This window comes from Microcaecilia unicolor, chromosome 4 (assembly GCF_901765095.1).
Source record: "Microcaecilia unicolor chromosome 4, aMicUni1.1, whole genome shotgun sequence".
Classification (NCBI taxonomy): Eukaryota; Metazoa; Chordata; class Amphibia; order Gymnophiona; family Siphonopidae; genus Microcaecilia; species Microcaecilia unicolor.
In genome coordinates this window covers 67,603,546-67,622,601 of record NC_044034.1, presented here as the reverse complement: position 1 = coordinate 67,622,601, position 19,056 = coordinate 67,603,546, and the positions used below count along the sequence as shown (strand labels likewise).

At 42.5% G+C, this 19,056-nt stretch overlaps 1 protein-coding gene across 1 annotated transcript in view; it reads left to right on the top strand.

The window, feature by feature from the left end:
• Nucleotides 1-19,056, top strand: part of MIPEP (mitochondrial intermediate peptidase) — a 298,500-nt gene that overhangs the window by 149,184 nt on the left and 130,260 nt on the right. The window contains exons 13-14 of the mRNA XM_030200312.1: nucleotides 2,218-2,422; nucleotides 17,231-17,340. Of these exons, the coding sequence (XP_030056172.1) occupies nucleotides 2,218-2,422; nucleotides 17,231-17,340 (315 nt within the window). The remainder of the gene's footprint in view (nucleotides 1-2,217; nucleotides 2,423-17,230; nucleotides 17,341-19,056) is intronic.

Sequence of the window (19,056 nt, the reverse complement as noted above, 5' to 3'; positions counted from 1 at the left end):
TTTTGTGAAGTCTGCTGCCCAGAGGGGGTTTTCAGGTATAGATCTTGCAAGCTTGCTTGTTTGGATTTTCTCAGCATGCTGACATTTGCTGCACAACTGAGGAAAACAAGTCTATCCTTGTTCTATGAGGCATCCTTAGGAATCAGAAGAACAAGGGAAGGAGGATATTCTTGGTTCTGATTTTGAAAATCTGGTAAAGTATTTTAACTGGAACTGATTCTGGAAATTAGGCTTGTGCCTCCAAGACAAATTTGATCCCCCTCTGATTTGGAACCAGGGGTTGAAGGGTTCCCTCGACCGAGGAGTGGATGAAATTGATAGGCTTGTCATGAAAGATGGTGTAGCAAATTTGAATAAACAAATATGTATCTTTACTGTGCTCCTTCTCCATTGCTAATAGAAGTGTCTATATTGAACCCCATTTGAAAGTAAAGCTATCAAGATGTTGTTTAATCTATTTATAGACCACGTAATCCCAACAATTGGTCCAAATCGGTTTACTTCCCAACTATTAGAGTTGCTGTTGAAGCCCAGTCCTGCCCATCCTGATCTCTCTTTGCCATTTTGGGACGCAGATCATGGAAATCTGCCTGGTACCATCCTTACATCCACACTGCTCCTGCCCATCACATCAACTGCCATGAGGTTGTTACATTTAGTTTTGAATCCATCCTTCTGGTTATAGCTACTGTCTTGTCACGTTGTTTTGCCACCTTTGGATCCTCAGACACTGTCATCCCAAGATCCCCCTCTCACAGTCTGTGCATATCAGTCTCTCGACTCCTAGCAGATTCAGCTGCTTTCATTTTTACTTCCCAAGTGCATTACTCTGCACTCCTTCACATCAAATTTTAACTGCCAAACATTAGACCATTCTTTTAATTGTTGTGGATCACTTCTCATTTTGTCCACTCCCTCTGGGGGTGTCCACTCTGCAAATTTTTGTGTCATCTGCAAAAGGGCAAACATTGCTTTGAACCCTTCAGCAATGTTGCTCACAAATAAGTTGAATAGAATTGGCTATAGTTCAATCCTTGAGGCACTCTGCTACTTGCCGTTCTTTTCTCCGAGTGAATTCCATTTACCACCATCCCGTATCTTCTGTCAGTCAACCAGATTGCTTGACAGGGTTCATGGAGGAAGAGAACCAATTGTACCTGATGTCAGAGAAGACAAATCACATGAACTGAGATCTAGTTGTGTTGACCTCATCTTGAAAGAATGTGTTCATAATCTAACTTTCTAAATATAACAGTAATTGAAAACATTCTCAATAACTGAATCCTCTTTCATGTATTCGCTTATATAAATTAGCCGGTGTGGCAAAACAGGGAATTTTCCTGCTTTTAAATTGTATAGCTATTTTTTATGATGTGCATTTCCCTTGTTTGGCTAGCAGATGGTGTCTGTCCTTTGTTTGTAAAGTTGTTACAGAAGTAACATTTTCTTCTTCCTGCCTAAGCTGAGAATTAGTCTGTACCTCTGTTGGTCAGAAGCCCCTCAGTGTTTATGCTCTGGGCTCTGATTGAATCTGCTGGAAATCTTTAATCTCAGAGTTGGAGTGTGGAAGGTACAGACCTCTATACAGAGACTCTGTCCAGACTGTGAGCAGTTAATTTTCTTGAACTCCCCAGGTACTACTCAGGTAGTGAATAAATGTTTAGTTAGTTTAGTATTGATCCCTGTTTAATGTAACTGTTATTGTCTGCTAATTACACCCTATTCATTCATTCACTGTTCTAATTTATTATGATAATAAATCAATTCATTTATTAGCTCTGTTTGTCCTGGACTGACTAAGAATCCTGGTGATTTGTGTTTTGGGTCTGTGGGTGCTTTCTAGGAACTGTGGGACCCCTGGAAGTGTGGCCCCCTTGTCCTTAGAAACCACTTGGGAATTAAGTTGCGGGTGGGAAACTCGCCCAGAGGCAAACGAAATCCAGCAGGTGGGAGGAAGGGTATGCCAGAGTAGAGCACTACACAGGTATTAGTGGGCCTGAGCAGTGCTGGGACAGACCATCTAGGTGGCCGCAGGGTTAGCCCCAGGTGGGTGCTAAGCGTTCCATGATAGCCAGACTTGAGATCCTTGAAGTAGTAGTTTTGCTGTTCCAAATACCTAATGTATTTTATTTGGGCCTTTCCACTGAAGTATTCCACCATGTAATTACTGTATCACTATCACAACTGTTATATATTTTCTCTCTTTTGTCTTTAAAGGATTGCCACTTTACAATTCGAGGAGGCAAATTAAAAGAAAATGGAGAATATCAATTGCCTGTAGTGGTTCTTATGTTGAATCTGCCCCATTCAACCAAAAGCTCGCCAACATTATTAACGCCTGGTTTGATGGAGAATCTGTTCCATGAAATGGGCCATGCAATGCATTCCATGCTGGGACGTACACGTTACCAACATGTGACTGGTAAGGTTCAACAACAGTGAATTTGAACGAAGAATTTTAATAAAATTTGGTTTAATTTTTTTTTTTTAAAGATCTAATGTGGTAGATCTGATGGCTTTGCTTTGTATTACTTTTTCATCTGTTTTATGATCTAACCTGTAAAGCCTAATGTATTCAAGGGACAGTGAACGAGCAAAACACTTTCCTAAGTCAAGCTCTAGATCTTCTGTAGGGCTTTATACTACGAGGGCCATATTCAAAAGAGTTTTCTGGGTAAGTTTGGAAATTGGGTTTCAACTACACCCCTACTGAAGGGATAAATTTTGTCTGGGCAAACCATTGAATGCACAGAATTTACCTTTATAAAACGAGGCTTTGTCAGGGTTTGTGGTTAGACTTTATCCTGCTATTGCTGATATTCAGTACAAATTGAATAAACAGTAAAGTATGGTTGAAGTAAGGGCTGTGCTGAAGTTATCTAGATAATTCAGCAGTAGACTTAGCTGTAAGTCCTGCTGAATATTCAGATCAGGTTATCCAGAAATCTTCCCTGCTGACTGGCTTTTTGAATATAGGACTCTAAAGGTTAAATTTATTCAGTGGAGGTTTTCCTTCCTATTTTCAGGTATGGCCTCTCATCTCCCCTCCCCCCTCAAAGCTTTCAGATATCTGTTTTCAGTGGGGAAAAACAGCTGCTCTGTAATGTGGGGTTGTATCCATGGCTTTTGGACTGTCTCTTGTAGGGCTCTTTCACCAGCTGCCCTTATGCTAAGACACCTCCTTATCACACTACTTAAAGAAAATAACTTTGTAACACCACCAGAGTGATGCACTTCCATCTGTTACTCTCACTGGCAGAACCTAAACACAGTTGACATCTGGCTTCAATCCAGTTTTCAGCTGATGTATCCATTTAAGGAGGTCCGCTGAATATACCATCCTAAATTTTGAGGAGTAAGTTTTTAATTTAAATTAGGAAAGGTATTTATGCAGTTCTGCTAAAACAGGTAACTGAATATCAGTACTGTCTGCTTACCCTTTAGCCTTACCCCTGGAACAACCTGACCCTCCCTTTTAAGTCTGGATAACTTTTGCCTGGGTGTTAAGGTGTCAGGGCCATTGTTATGTAGCTAGTGGTCCAGGATTTTTAAAGCCAGTGACTTTTATGTGTAAATAAATGTTTTCTATATTGATCCCATCTTTGATTGGCCCATAAAATTAGCATGTCTCTCTCACCACCTTCCAGTAACTATTAAAATTGGCCTTGTTGCTCTTGTAATATTTCTGTTTTTTTCAGAATAATTAGATCTACAGAAATCATGTGGACCAAAGATCACAAATGTCTTGTCATAGGGAAGATAATTTTATAACAGGGTGTCCAGGTAGGAAAAGCACATAGGTGTGTATTTTGCATTTATTTTATAAAGGCGACATATGCACCTATGTACCTAAGTAACCCACCAGAAAGTAGGTACAGGCATTGGTACCTGGAGAAATGACCCACTTCAGTTGGCACAGATGCATGCATATTTTATAACATATGCGCTTATCTCGCCTAACCTCTGCTACTGTGAAAAATTATAGGAAGACCTTAGGAAATTGGAAGACTGGGCATCCAAATGGCAGATGAAATTTAGTGTGGACAAATGCAAAGTGATGTGCATTGGCAAAGAATAATCCAAATCATAGTTACCCGATGTTAGGTTCCACCTTAGGAGTTAGCACCCTAGAAAAAGATCCAGGTATCATCGTGAACAAATACACTGCCAAAAAAGCAAACAGAATGCTATCAATTATTAGGAAAGAGAGAGTAAATAAGACCAAGAATACTATAATGCCTCTATATTGCTCCATGGTATGACCTCTCCTTAATGTGTGCAATTCTGGTCACCGTATTTAAAAATAGGGGAATCAGAAAAGGTTCAGACTGGCAACCAAAATGATTAAGAGGATGGAACTCCTAGCATTTTTTTGGCTGCCAGACTGGAGGACTCTACAATGTCCCTGTAGGCTTCCTCTGTGTACCTCTCTGTCTCCCTCTGCTCCTCCAAGTCTGCTACTCTAGCCTCAAGAGAATGGACTCATTCTCTGACAGCTAGGAGCTCTTTGCATCGAGCACACATGTATAACCTCTCACCAACTAGGAGATAATCATATATGTGACACTCAATGCAAAAGACTTGATAGCATCTCTCTCGCTGCTGGACTGCTGTCTGCATCTTAGTAAAAGGGGGGGGGGCACTAGACCACCAGGGGGAGGTCTCTTCTGTTGTGGGGTAGGGTGGTTCATCAAGTCATCTTCCGTCAGAGGGGAGGTCATTGGGTATGGCCTGGGGGGTGTCTTCTCTGTCGGAAGGGAGGGGTCTGTAGTTCCACTGGACCTCCAGCCCCTTGGAATGTTTGACAGATACAGGCTTTTTTTTTTTTTAACAGCCTGGACCTGTCAGACAACTTTTGTGGTAGGATTGTGTCTTGGGTGCAGAAGTATCCCTATGATCAGGGTGAATAGCATGCCTAAATTTGCATGCTATTAGCTCTGATTTTAGGGGTGTTAATGCCCCATACTGTTCTAGCACTAATTTTAGAGCCTTGTGTTTGGGTGGGCAGGCTTAGGTTTGACAGGTCTGGGAGAAAATCCCAGACCTGTCAAACCTCTTAGTCTCCACCATTCCTCCAAACCCTAATGCCAGCTCTGTAGTGGTGTAAGGTTTGCATCAGGAGCAGCACTCTTTTTTTTTTTTTGGCATGCTGCGCGCTGATTATGAGGGAGGAATGCGCGAGACCCTCATTTGCATGCATTTGCATGCAGTTAATGATCAGAGCCGGCGACTGCGTGGCTCTGATCCTGGGGCAAAGGCTAACATGGACCATTGGCCTCTAGTGCCCGTTTTTGCTTCTGATGATCTGGGCATAAGTCACTCCCAATCCCTTTCAGGTTGAGATTCTGGGAGTCTTTAGCTGGCGGGGCTTGGGGATCCCCACCAGCCACATTGCTTCTGTGCCGCTATAGGGTGGGTCTGAGTCCAAAGCAGCTGGGCCTGTGTCCATCGGTTCCACTGCTATGACATACATTTTTTAACACTTTATTGCTTCTTATTTGCACCACATATCAAATGCATTTGAGCAAAAACAGCACTTATCTGGAAACCCGAAGGGTCCACGGTTTCTCTGAACAATGCTGGCTTCCTCAGGGGTTCAATCATACATCATAATTGTGCTAATACTTAACATTTAGCATTCATCTTGTGTCGCTCTTGCACAGAGATGAGTGCTAAGAACAAACATTGAGTATGAGCACGATTATGATGTATGATTTAAATATTTATTTAAACATAAGTTTCTGCACAAGCAACTTAATTTAAAAATGGAAAGGTTTTTAAAAGATGACTGATGAATGAAAAACAGAGAACCGCGTGTAGAAAGACAGTTATCTTTCATTGCACTTGCTGAGGTCTCTCTTGCCTCTCTATAAAATAAAAAAAAAAAAAAAAAGTTGTGCTTTGATCCAGTTTAACCAGAAGAAATTAGGGTGCACTGTTTGTGTAGAGTTCACTAAAGGCTCTGTTTACTAATGTGTGCTAGCGTTTTCAGTGCGCGCAAAAAATTAGCACACGGTAATGCTAGAGAGACCCATAGGAATACATGGGTGTCTTTAGCATTAGCATGCATTAAAACACTAGCGCGCCTACAGCACACCTTAGTAAACAGGGCCCTAAGTATTTACACTTTGTGATTTCACTGAACAATTAGTTGGGTACTATTTTTTGGGTGTGACAGGGGTTTGGGAGGTATGGGATTGGAGGATCAGGGGTCATTTTGGGGGGGGGGGGACTGGGAGTATCGTGGATTTCAGGGTGTCACTAGACACCAGGGCAATTTGTTTGAAGGAATTGGGGGAGGGGGTACACTAGATACCAGGACATTTGTGTAAGGGATTTAGAGGATTGGGGGGATGCATTGTGGAGATGAATCCTTGCCTAGCAGCAGGATTTTTTCTTTTGTCTCCCTTCCTGTCACTGGCCTTCATGATCCAAAGCCCCGCGCTATTCCGAACAGCGCTCTAAAAATAGTGCTGGAACAGCGCAGGGCTTTACTGCATAGATGATCAAAGATAATTCATGCAAATCTAAGCAGCGCAATTATCTTTGATTATCATGTAGAAGTGCAGGCGAATTGTGCCGAGCATGCGCTCAGCACAATCCTCCCGCACTTGTTTGACAGGTCTGGGCTGTCAAAACCCAAACCTGTCAAACAGCCTGCCCCGAGGCCCGAACAACGGGGGCTGGAGGTCTGGTGGGTCTCCAGCCCCCCCCAAACCCCCTGAAAACGTCGTGGCCGCCGCCAGCCAAACTCTCTCCCACCCAGCTCCAGCCCACCCCAACTCCTCCCCCTCCCCCAGCGGTCTCCTTTCAATCCCTGGTGGTCCGTGGTGACAACCCCCTTCCCGCCCCCCCTACCTTTCGTTGGAGGAGGGACGCAGCCTGCCTCCCTCCTCTTCCAGTCGCCGCCGCCGCAAAATGGCGCCCAGCCCCGCCCATTGCATCCTGGGATGCGCTGGGCGGGGCTACAGACCATGTAAGGGAATCGCTGGGGTGGGGGAGGAGTTGGAGTGGGAGAGTGTTTGGCCGGAGGCGGCCACTTCACAATTTCTGGGGGTTTGGGGGGGGTGGAGACCCACCAGATCTCCAGCCCTCCCTGAACATGGGGGTGGGGGGGTGGGATCGTCAGGGGGACCGGAGGTCCTCCGGACCTCCAGCCCCCTGTTCGTGTTTGCTTTGTGGGGGGGGAATGGTGGCCTGCCAGCATGCAACTGCATGCTGGACAGGGCTCACCATTCCTCTCCAATGATCCGCAAAGTCTAACGCCAGCTCAGAGTTGGCGTTGATTTGCCGCGGCCAGCAACCCAATCTTTGGCACGCTGGATGCTGATCATTGGGGATGAATGCGTTAAGCGCTGATTAGCATGCATTTGCAAGCTACTTGCGCTAAGAGCCCTGTTTAGCATGCATTTGCATGCTACGTGCGCTAAGAGCCCTTGAGTGCATTGTTTCAGGCGCTCGAAGGCTCTTATCATGGGTTGGCAGCAAACTCCGGCGCTAGTATGGCGTTAACAGCCTCTAGCGCCGGAGTTTGCTTTTGATCATGAGGGCCTGTGTGAGCCAGCCACCACTCATGCACTAACAGGAAGGGGGATGTTTAAAAATGCGCAGATAACTGCTGGGGTGTGCATTGTATTTTTCTGAAAGTGCACACTTCTAATTTGGCAGTAATTTGAAAGCTTGCTGATTTCTGTATCTCCATGCTATATTTTTGCATTAGAAGCCATGCGCTCAGCAGCTCTAACCCGTGGTTTTCTGCTTCATCCCCTTTTTTACAATCATTTCCCACCATCATAGCAGGTTCAGTATTTTTTGTTTTATTCATTTTTTTTGTGAGGTGATTTTTAATTTCTTACAATTGAAATGATTTTTAAGTCACAAGTATTTATTAATTCAGGTTGCTTTGTTTGGGGGGGTGGGGGGGGGGGGGGGAACTTGCATGGAAGCAAAACAGTTCAGAGTGGAGAAGTAGCCAGTTCTGAAGATAAGCACCATGGATGCTTCTCTATTGACACCTTGGGAAAATCAGTTAGCCCTCCATTGCCTCAGGTAAGCCGCATTGAGCCTGCCATGAGTGGGAAAGTGCGGGGTACAAATGTAAAAAAAAAAAAAAAATTAGATTGAAAGCCCTCTGGGGACAGAGAAACATCTACTGTACCTGAATTGTAACTGGTCTTGAGTTCAGATTTGAAGGTGAATAATTAACTCCTTAAAAAAAAAAAAAAAAATCCACACCCAGCTTGTGAACTGTAATCTGATACAAGCATGATAAAAGATACCCTTAGGAACAAAAGAATTCAAAGAGCTGCTCTCCCCACTTCAACAGATGGCTGCTTGAGTCTTTGCCCCAGGGGAGAGAAGAGATCATACATTATTTCTGCCCATACTAGGGGGAAAGGGCAGTGCTTGTGGGAATACATAATCTTAACATACTCAGGGTAATTACAGCCTTCTTTGCCCTTTGATGAATTGCTATTGGTAACAAAATCGGACTAGTGCTTTTCTTGAAGAAAACATCAGTAAAGGATATAAAATCTAGTTTGATTCTTTTCTGTATCATTTGATTGACCTTTGAGTGCTATCGCTTCTTTCTTTTCTCTGGAGTTTAACCTGTACAGTACTAGATGAACTTACTTTTGGCATCAGCTTTTTTTTGTTTTTTTTTAATACAATTGTCTGAGTAGTGTCCTTTTGGGCACGAGTATAAATATGTTGTTTTTAGGCTTCTGCGAATGGCGTCATGATTGTTGCAGTTCTCTGGGTCTTGCCACATCTGAGTAAGTGGAATTGACATTTCAGCCATCGTGTTGTGGTCTTCTTCAGAGTATGCTGTAAAGTCTGCAGTATCTTATATATAGTGGATTCTCAAACCTGATTGGCTAGGGTTTGAGATGGGTAACTTTAATGGAGACAAAGGGCTCATCCTAAATAAAGCATGGCAACCGCTATTTCAAAGAACTTTGGCGTAAAAAAAGACTAGTGCTGAGAACAAATGATTTTCATTCTCATTCCCACCAGAATTTAAAATTGTGGCCAACAAACTTTCCTTCAAATTCAAATTTGTGACCAGCGAACTTTCCCACCTCAATTTCCTGCCAAACTCTCCTTCTTTCCTGAGGAAACCACCCATCTCAAACTCTGGCCAATAAGGTTTGAGAACCTACCATATATAAAAACAGACTGCAGAAGTTGCCAGGTGGGTGGTTTTCCCGCCCAATTGGGCTGGTTTTTAAGAGAGAATGTGGGAAATTTTCGAAGGCTGCGGGAAATTGGGCTTCTTTTTCGCTGCAGTTGTGCTGGTTTGGGCTCTTTTCCGGGGCTTCTGTTGGTCCAATTTGGTCCATTAGAAGGCTTTTCCGGGGCGGGGTTGACATCGGGGGCGGGGTTAATGACATCAGAGGTGATGCCAGGGGCGGGGCTGATGTTGGAGGCGGGGGTCGATGGCATTGGAGGCGGGGGTTTGACTTCGGGCTGGTTTAGGGCTGATTTTGGGTGGGGAAAATTTTTCCCATCTGGCAACTTACATCAGTTCCACTTACTGAGATGCAGCAAGAACTGAACAGCTGCTAATTCTGTTTTGCTCTTCTACCACCTATTTCAGTATTCAACAGGTACCCAGCACACAGCTTCTAACGTAAGCTTTCTGCAAAATTTACCACGGAGATGCAAAAAATCAATAAGCATACTGCGGCCTTAAAAAGTGAGCAAACTGACCCTAGTTCTCAATATTTTGATCGATAAGAGTCACATGATTTCTCAACTTGAGATTCAAAAGCCTCAAGTGAATTTTTGGAGCTTTTTTATAGTTTAGATTTTTTAAAATGTAACTTAGCGTGTCTGCCAGGTTCTTCACACTCCTTTGATTTTTCAGCTAACCCAGGAATGAGATCTAGATCATGAGCCTTCATTTTCTTCTATTTCACATCACCTCCCTACTCAATTAGCCCATTCATTGCTGCAGCAGTCTTGAACCTGGAGCCATGAACCAAGATTCCTTCTAAAATTCTGTAGGCTCTGTCTAGCTACTAGCCCCCAGATTCTGCATAGGTCATCCAAATTTGGGCATGGATCACAGATGAATGCGTAAACTAATCAGATGGTAATCAATTATTGGAGTTAATTGACACTTGGCATTGATTAGGAGTTAAGAATGCATTTGCCCTATGCTCTATTCTATTACATACATCTCAGTGTGCAACTCAAAAAGGGGTGTGGCCATGGGAGGGGCATAAGTGGGTCTAGGGTGTACCCATAAATTAGGTGCAGCGTTATAGAATACTTGGATTTGCATGCCTAACTGCCATCAGTTGGGCGTGAGCATTTACACCAGCTATTTGGCAGGCGTAAGTGCTGATGCCACAAAGTTAGGCAATCCAAGCTACAATTTTGTACTCAGTCTGGCCCTAGATGTCATTGTCATTGGGCAATAACTGAGACTCCCTCTCCCATCTCCTCATAGCATCTCCAGGTCCCACTGGCCCAGGGAAGAGTGTCTTTTCCCAAGAGTTGAAGCCATGTCCATGGGCCAGCACAAGACAAATATTTGAATGTTCAGTTAAAAGTAGAATTTTGGAACGCCTCTCCATTCTAGTACGGTACACAGAGTGGCAAAGTTTGTTCAAGTGCATTACCATATTTTACTGGTACTTCACAGTTTAAAGGTATAATACAATGCCTCGTTCTGGTTGGTCTTACTTAACAATGTTGTCAAAACTTGTCCTAAAGACATAATAGACCTGCAAACAAAAGGGATAGCTACACCAGGTGTGCTTTATTTATTTCACAGCTAATCAGAACAAAGTTGCAATATTTTCTTTTTGACCTTTGCCATTCATGAAATGTTTTTATGCCCTTAGCAAAAGAAACTTTAAGATCAATTACTGACTTCAAAGAGGAGATGCTTTTTTAACTGTCCATTTCATATCATAAATATTTTCAGAACTCCTTCAGTAAACTTGCATGTTCAGTAATACCTTAGTTTTGTGGGAAAATTCCAGGTGAGAAAAATAGCATAATTCACACTTAATGAGGCTTTTTTACTAAAGAACTGAATTTGTGTTAGGAACCACCTTGTGCACATTTTATCCATGTGAGACATAGTGCACCAAGAAACCTGGGGGTCCTTTTACCAAGCAGGAAAATGGGCCCAGCGCTAGTGGCAGGGGCTGTTTTTCCCGCAGGCTGGGCCCCTTTTTTACCGCAGCGGGTAAAAGGATCCCAGGTATACATGGCCATACAGTAAGAGAACTCTTACCGCATGGCCATGCGACAGGGAGCCCTTACTGCCACCATTGAGGTGGCGATAAGGGCTTCTGCGCTAACCTGACAGTAACTGGGCAGCACACAGCGATGCCCAGTTATTGCTGGGTTACTGCCATGCATGCCATTTCCCTGAAAATGGCATGTGCTTGGGGCAGGACTACCACCCGCAGCTGTGTTGGGCTGGCGGTTGTCCCAGAAAAATGAAAGATAAGCCCACGTTGGGCTTACCGCCGCTCTGTGAAAGGCCTCCTGGTGAATAATTTTGGTTCTTCTGTACTCCACCATACGTAGGTTTCTCATTAAACCCTTTTATGGGATGAATGTGAGATGGTTTCTTGCTATTTTCTATGTGGTAAAAGTTCATATCTGAAAAACAGAGAGGGAATCCAAAGCACACCCAAAGGAGCAACCAACCAAAAGAAGCACAAGAAGCCTTCAAGGTAAGGAAGTGTCAACTCAGAATTCTATTGGTCAGACCCACAAGAAGCCTTCAAGAGAGGAAGCGTCAACTCAGAATTTTATTGGTCAGACCTGACACTGTCCGTGTTTCGGGGACACCGCCTGCGTCAGGGGTCTAAACATAAAAAATTAAAAACAAATATGCAAAAAAATCTTTTAAAAACACATAAAAGTAGGGAACAAGTAAACTAATATCAAATACATAATGGTAAGCGTAAAAAATATATTATAAAAGCACAAAGAATGAATAACATTGATAATGTATAATAAACAATATTAAAAGATAAAAATAGAAAGCTGCTGGAAGTAGACGTATATAGAGATAACAAAAATAATAAATGGAATTTACATGTGAGCTCATACTTTTCAATGATCACAAATCCAAGGGTGTCAAATCAGTGAAAAACGCTAAATCTGAATAAGAAAAATGCCAAAACTAATTATAAACGGAAAAATGAGATTGGGTGTACAGATAGTGCAAAAATCTTATCTAATGAATAAAAGATATTGTAAAGTGAACGTGAATGCAGTGTTAGAGATTCTGAAGATTCTTAATTGTGCTTCAAAGTGAGCGTGAGTGCAATGTTGCACGGTGGCTAATGAGAACGAGTATACAGATGGTGAAAATCTGGATTTAATAAATGAATGAGTTCAAAAAGAATGTGGATACATTATTACAGAGAAAATAAATATTCTTAACTGTTGCTTCATGTGAACATAACATGCAATGTTGCAAACAGTGAAAGGGAACAAAATGAGACCATCTATTGAAAAAAGCTTCAACTGTGTTAAGGGAGATGCCAGCAAAGAGTGGTACAGTGATTAATGAAGAGCTAGTGCTGTGCCTGTAAATACTGAATTAAATAATGCTGTGCTAGAAAAACTAAAAACAAAATTAATCACAGAGCAATACCTGAATTCACACAAATGAGCTGAAACCGGCGCAGGTACTAAAAAAGATGGAGGACAATGAGTGTGTGATCATGTTTTGCAGCTGGAATTCACACTCCTCTCGCCGCTGTTTCTCTTCCCGTCCCATTTCTCTCACCGCAGCTGGTCTAACTCTATTGCTCTATCATGTAGATCTGCCTAGTGTGGCATCTGGCCCTGCCAACGCACAAGCCGTTGTCCACAAGGATCTGGCCTCCCCTCAAGAGAAACTCTGCGCAGGCCAGTCCTGCATTGTCTGCTTGCTGAGACCTTCTGATGCTTTTGTGTTATTTCAGGCATCTCCAGTGTCTGCTGGCTGCTGCCAGTTGCCATCAGCATGCTACTAATCTAATGCTACCAAAAAAAAAAAAACTGGAAGGGACCCTGTTACGTGCTGTACTTGTTTCACTGTGCTGTGTGTCTGGAGGTTACAGATAAAAGACTCTGAACCACTTAGTGGATGGTGACCCTCACGCCACACACTGAGACTGACAATCCCACCGCCAAAAGCGGTTAGGTGCACTACTGCCATTTACATTTATGATTGTACACTTACCCTCATGGGTAGTAGTGTTCTATAAATTCAAATGTGCAATTGGCACTTAAATTAGGCAATCTGTTACAAAATGAGGGGGATATTTCTTTATAAAATAGGACCAAGATGGTGCCGTGAGAGAATGTATGGTACGGCTGCTCTGCAGTAAGTTCAGGCTGTTTGAGGCCACGATGGGGAAAAGGAAGGCTAAGCTGTGTATGTACCCTTCTGGATCCAGTGAACACCCCCCCCCCCCCCCCCCCCCCCAGTATGGTCTAATCGACCTTGAATCTTTCAGCAGTTCAGCCATCTTTGGTGGAACTGACCGCTTTGGGCTGCCCTGGCAACATCACGGGGCTTAGCTTGGAAAGGCCATCATTGAGCCCCATACTGCATGCTGTAGTGCCTCAACCTTGAAGTGGAATTGTAGGTTCATAGAATGTGTAATGCTGGAGGAATATGTCTGACGGTCATCTGTGGAGGGGTCCCATTGGTTGTGTCTTCCCTGCTTGGATAGGGAACACCATTGATCAGGGGAAGGATTGAAGGTCTCCAGCCTGGATTGCAGGGTCAGCTTCCTTCTGTGGAGTTGAAGTGTTTGCCAGAAAAAACCATAGTCACTTTGAGCACTTTGTGGGAGGCTCTTAAACAGCTATATAACTGTATTCAGCTTCACATTTTTCTGTTAAATTTGATAATAGTTCTCAGTTATTAGGTCAGACTTTAATGCAAGCTCAGCAGACAATCCGAGTGAACAGAGAGTCAGGTATCTGATATGCAAAAACTAAATGTCCAGCCGTCTAAAGAGAGTAAAATGTTAAGAAGACTAGAATATTTAGAAACTGTTGGAAGAAGCAAGAATCTCTCATTTTTGAGCTTCCCAGGTCTCCCATTAATTTCATCAGTGTGCATGGTTAAGAGATACTTGTATGAGCTATTAGGAGTCTCAGAAGATAACTTACCATCTATTGAAAGGGTGGTGTATTTATCACAACCTGGTAGAGGAGCATTTGGTGTTAGACCACAGGAAAATTCTCAAGTAAATCCTCTAAATCTGACAGAAATTTTAGTCATCTTTGAAGCTGGTAACTGGACTACGTTATGGGGTAACATTTGCATTAGAGTCTTTAATGATAACAATTTGGGGGGTCTCATGTCCGTATACTTCCAGACTTATCTAGATGAAAGGAATTCCTGGCATTGATGCCAAGAATTCTCGTCTTAGGCGGTACTTTTATGTTTAAATTTCCTTGTCCATGTTTTTTTTACTTATAGTAGTTTTTTTAAAACCCTAAATAGCTCATAGATTTTCTTGTTGCTAGGGAATTTAGTATAGTGGAAAGTTTGCCCATGAAATTATATCCTGTACCAGCTGCTGTTGACTCACTAAAGACCCTCTCTTAAGTGTAAGATTTAATCCTCCTCTTTGGTTTTTTTTTTTTTATTATTTTCTTTCTTGGTCCCATCCATTTTAGGCTAAAGTGTGTTTATTTTCCTGTAGTTGATTGATTAACTAGATTTCTGATTTCTGTTTACATTTATTGTGATTGTTAACATTTTAAATTGATAAAATAAAAATATTAGGTACATCAAATGCACCTGTGTTCTTTCTGCTTAGATGCCCATTTATACAATTACACGCCAACATCTGGACTAAGGGCCCTGTTTACTAAGGTGCACTAACATTTTTGTTCACACTAAAAATTAGCACTCATTAATGCTTGAGACACCCATAGAATAAATGGATGTCTCTAGCATTACTATGCTCTAAAAATGTTAGGGTGCCTACAGCGTGGCTTAGTAAACAGGGTCCTAAATCTTTTTGCCTCCAAATTATTCCTTGGATTGTTTCTTCACCAACTTTAGGGGTCCTTTTACTAAGGTGCCCTGAATATCAACCTGTGGTAGTGTAGTGCGGGTTTTGGGTGTGTGCAGGTCCATTTTTTTAGCGTGCCTGTAAAAAAGGCCTTTTTAAAATTTTTGCCGAAAATGGACATGCAGCAAAATCAAAATTGGTGTGTGTCCATTTTGGGTCTGAGACCTTTTCCTGCCAGCCATTGACCTGGCGGTAAAGTCTCACGTGGTAACCGTGCATTAATGACCTACGCATGTCAAATGACAAAGCAGATCGATATAAGACAAACAATAGTTTATTATTGTAAATGTAATGTACAGATCAGCCCGACACAGGCCGTGTTTCGCCCAACAGGGCTGCTTCAGGGGCTACACAATGATCTTTTACTGCCAAAATATGGTGAATATGTATTGATGAAAACAAATGTACAGAAAACTGCAACCATTGGTCTTCTAAAATATGTTGGAGAGTGTTTGAACGGCGTTCATGTTACTACTCCTTTTCGTTTATTCAATTGAGCTTTTTTTTTCAACATATTTTAGAAGACCAATGGTTGCAGTTTTCTGTACATTTGTTTTCATCAATACATATTCACCATATTTTGGCAGTAAAAGATCATTGTGTAGCCCCTGAAGCAGCCCTGTTGGGCGAAATACGGCCTGTGTCGGGCTGATCTGTACATTAGATTTACAATAATAAACTATTGTTTGTCTTATATCGATTTGCTGTGTCATTTTTCCACCTTGGAGTTTGCAGATCGTCTGCCCTTTTGTTTTCTTGGACCCTATGCATGTCAAATGCCACTTGGCATATGTCCGATATGCGCGTCTGAAAATAAAAATTATTTTTTGGACGCACACCAAAATTGAAATTACCACAAGAGCCATGCGGTAACTGGGCAGTAACTTCATTTTGGCGCGTGTTGGGTGTGTGTCGACGCTTACGTAGCTTAGTAAAAGGGCCCCTTAGTTTCTAGATTCAGCTTTTGTTAATACTAAAATTGAATCAGCCGATATTTAGTATGGCTCCTGGCCCCTTTTAAATAGCACTTAACTAGCTAGGTGCTAATATTTGGCTGGTTATCTTCTGGATATTAGCGCATAGCAGCTAACCAGCTATATCGCACGATATGACTGACTAGCCATGAATATTCCACGCATTGCCAGCTAAGATTGGCAGCCAAATCAGTCCACCCAAATAGTAGGCCTCTCTTTGGCCACAATAACCTAACCGGTTTATTGTGCTGAATATTGACTTGGCCAGTTAAGTTTAAACTGGCTAAAAAATACCGGGTATTCAATGCCAGTCACCGGAAATGGCCCTGCATTGAATATCCAGGCTTAGTGCCGATCGGCGGGACTTAGCTGGCCTGCTTCCCTGTGGGCTGAATATCGGCTGGGGAAGAGTTTAGGCTTTAAATGTTTGTTTTTTTCATTTCTGTAAGATATAGATCAATAAATTTTAGTCATTCAGGCACCACAATGCCTTTTAAGTCAGTTGAGAAGTCTGGACTTGACAGGGGCCTCATTAATTTATAAAGGGATAATAGCAAGCAACAAATCCCTAATGAAAGACAAATTGCATCAGAATGTATTTTCTCTGTTTTGCTTGTCTTCAGTTATTTTTCATGTCCATTTAATTAACAGGAACTCTTTGGGGGGGGGGGTTGTCAGGTTATCTGAAAAAATATTGCTTAAGCTATGCACATTCATGCTTCAGAAGGGGATATCCTGTAAAATGAATTTAAAAGAACAAATCTTGTAAAATGCATGCAAAGTTGCAAGCAGTTAAGAAAAACAAATGAGAATTGTGTTTTGTCCAGACTTTGATTTTAATTATGGTTGAAGTTATATTAAGAGCATTTGAAATATCATTTTTGTTCCATTTTAGGTCAGTTTGTCTTGAACCTAGCTTTGTTTATAAAGGGTGTGACTAACGGAATTAAAAGATGCTTAGCCCAGCTGTACAAATATTTTCTCTTACTTTTTGCTTGTGATTTATAGAAAAATTGGGAAGACTCTCTTTAAAAGCTTCCCAAGCAGTGTGGACAATAAAAAGTTAAACAATGAGATATTGACACTGTGTTACATTGGAGAGATATCACAGTTCACTGAAAGCCATAAAATCATTAAGCAATAATCATGGCTTTTTTGATTACAGTAATAGTAATATAGTGCATTATTTTATAGGAACCAGATGTGCCACTGATTTTGCTGAAGTTCCATCTATCTTGATGGAGTACTTTGCAAGTGATTACAGGGTGGTCAATCAGTTTGCAAGACATTATCAGACTGGCCAGGTATGACAATCTTACTTATACCATTGTTTGAGAAAATTTGCCTAAACAAAATTGGCATAAAAAAAACACACACTTAGCATGATTCTATAGACTTTGCCTAAAGTTAAGCACAATTTATAGAATATGCTTAAGTGTCCGATGCCATGACTAAATTTAGATGCAGCCATTTATACCAACTGAAACCTGGTGTAAATGCCTGTGCCTAAGTTCCGCATTGATCGGGCATAGTCTGTAACCGTGTGCTTTTTAGGAACGCCCACAATACACCCATGGCCATGCCCCTTTTCAGATCCATGTATCGCGAAAATACTTACCTGTAGCAGGTATTCTTTGAGGACAGCAGGCCTTATATTTTCACAAGTGGGTAACAATGTGCTACGTTGCCCTGTCTGGGCTTTATAATAAGCTTAAGAGCTTTGTGGAGCGCGAGACACGCTCCACCTCGCATGCGCGGGTGCCTTCCTGCCTGCCGCAAAAGCGCAGTTACAGCAGTTAAATACTACAGCAAGAAAAATAAAAATAGGAGGCAATGCCTAGGAGAGGCGGGAGGGTTTGAGAGAATATAAGACCTGCTGTCCTTGGAGAATACCTGCTACATGTAAGTATCTTTGCTTTCTCTGAGGACAAGCAGACTATTAATTCTCACAAGTGCGGTATCCCTCGCATCCAGGCTCACCGAAAACAACAAACTTCGGTCAGTTGGGCCTTGCAATGGTGAGGACATAACTCAGATTAACCTAAAACTATATACAACTGAGTGAAAGTACAGTCTGGAACAGAATAAAATGGGCCTAGGGGAATGGATTTAGATTCTAGACCCCAAACAGATTCTGCAACACTCGTGCCAACTATCGCATCGGGTATCCTGCTCAAGACATTAATGAGATGTGAATGTGTAGACTGAAGACCACGTCGCAGCTTTGCAAATTTCTTAAGTGGAGGCTGATCTCAAGTGGGCTACTGACGCAGCCATAGCTATGACATTGTGAGCCTTGACATGACCCTCCATTGTCAGCTCTAAGTGAAAGAAATGCTATCTGTCATCCAGAGATTGTGCATTTCCCGATGGCGACCCCCATCTTGTTGGGATCAAAAGAAACAAAAAGTTAGGTGGACTGTCTGTGGGGCCTTGTCCGCTCCACGTTGTAGGCCAGTGCTCACTTGCATTCAGAGATATGCAAGGTGCAATTGCCAGGATGGGCATGAGGTCGGGGAAAGAATGTTGGTAAGACAATCGACTGGTTCAGATGGAACTCCAACACAACCTTTGGTAGGAACTTAGGGTGGGTGCGGATGACTACTCTGTTATGATGAAACCTAGTATAAGGTGCATCCACTACTGGAGCCTGAAACTCACTGACCCTATGAACTGAAGTAACAGCCACCAAGAAAATGACCTTCCAGGTCAAGTACTTCTCATTGCATGACCCTGCTGAGTCTGTGGGCTAGACTGCTGTTTTTGCCATCACAGCATGTGGCCTGAAGGAACATGCTGTGTTGGCAAGCCCATCGTCTCATCCGAATGGCCTTCTGACACAGAGGGTATGATCCGGTGCCCCCTGCTTGTTGGTGTAATACATTGTAACCTGGTTGTCCATTTGAATGAGCACAATTTGATTGGACAGCCGATCTCTGAATCTCTTTAGAGCAATCCAGAGCTCCAGGTTAATCTGAAGACCCATTTCTTGGAAGGACCATGCTCCCTGAGTGTGCATC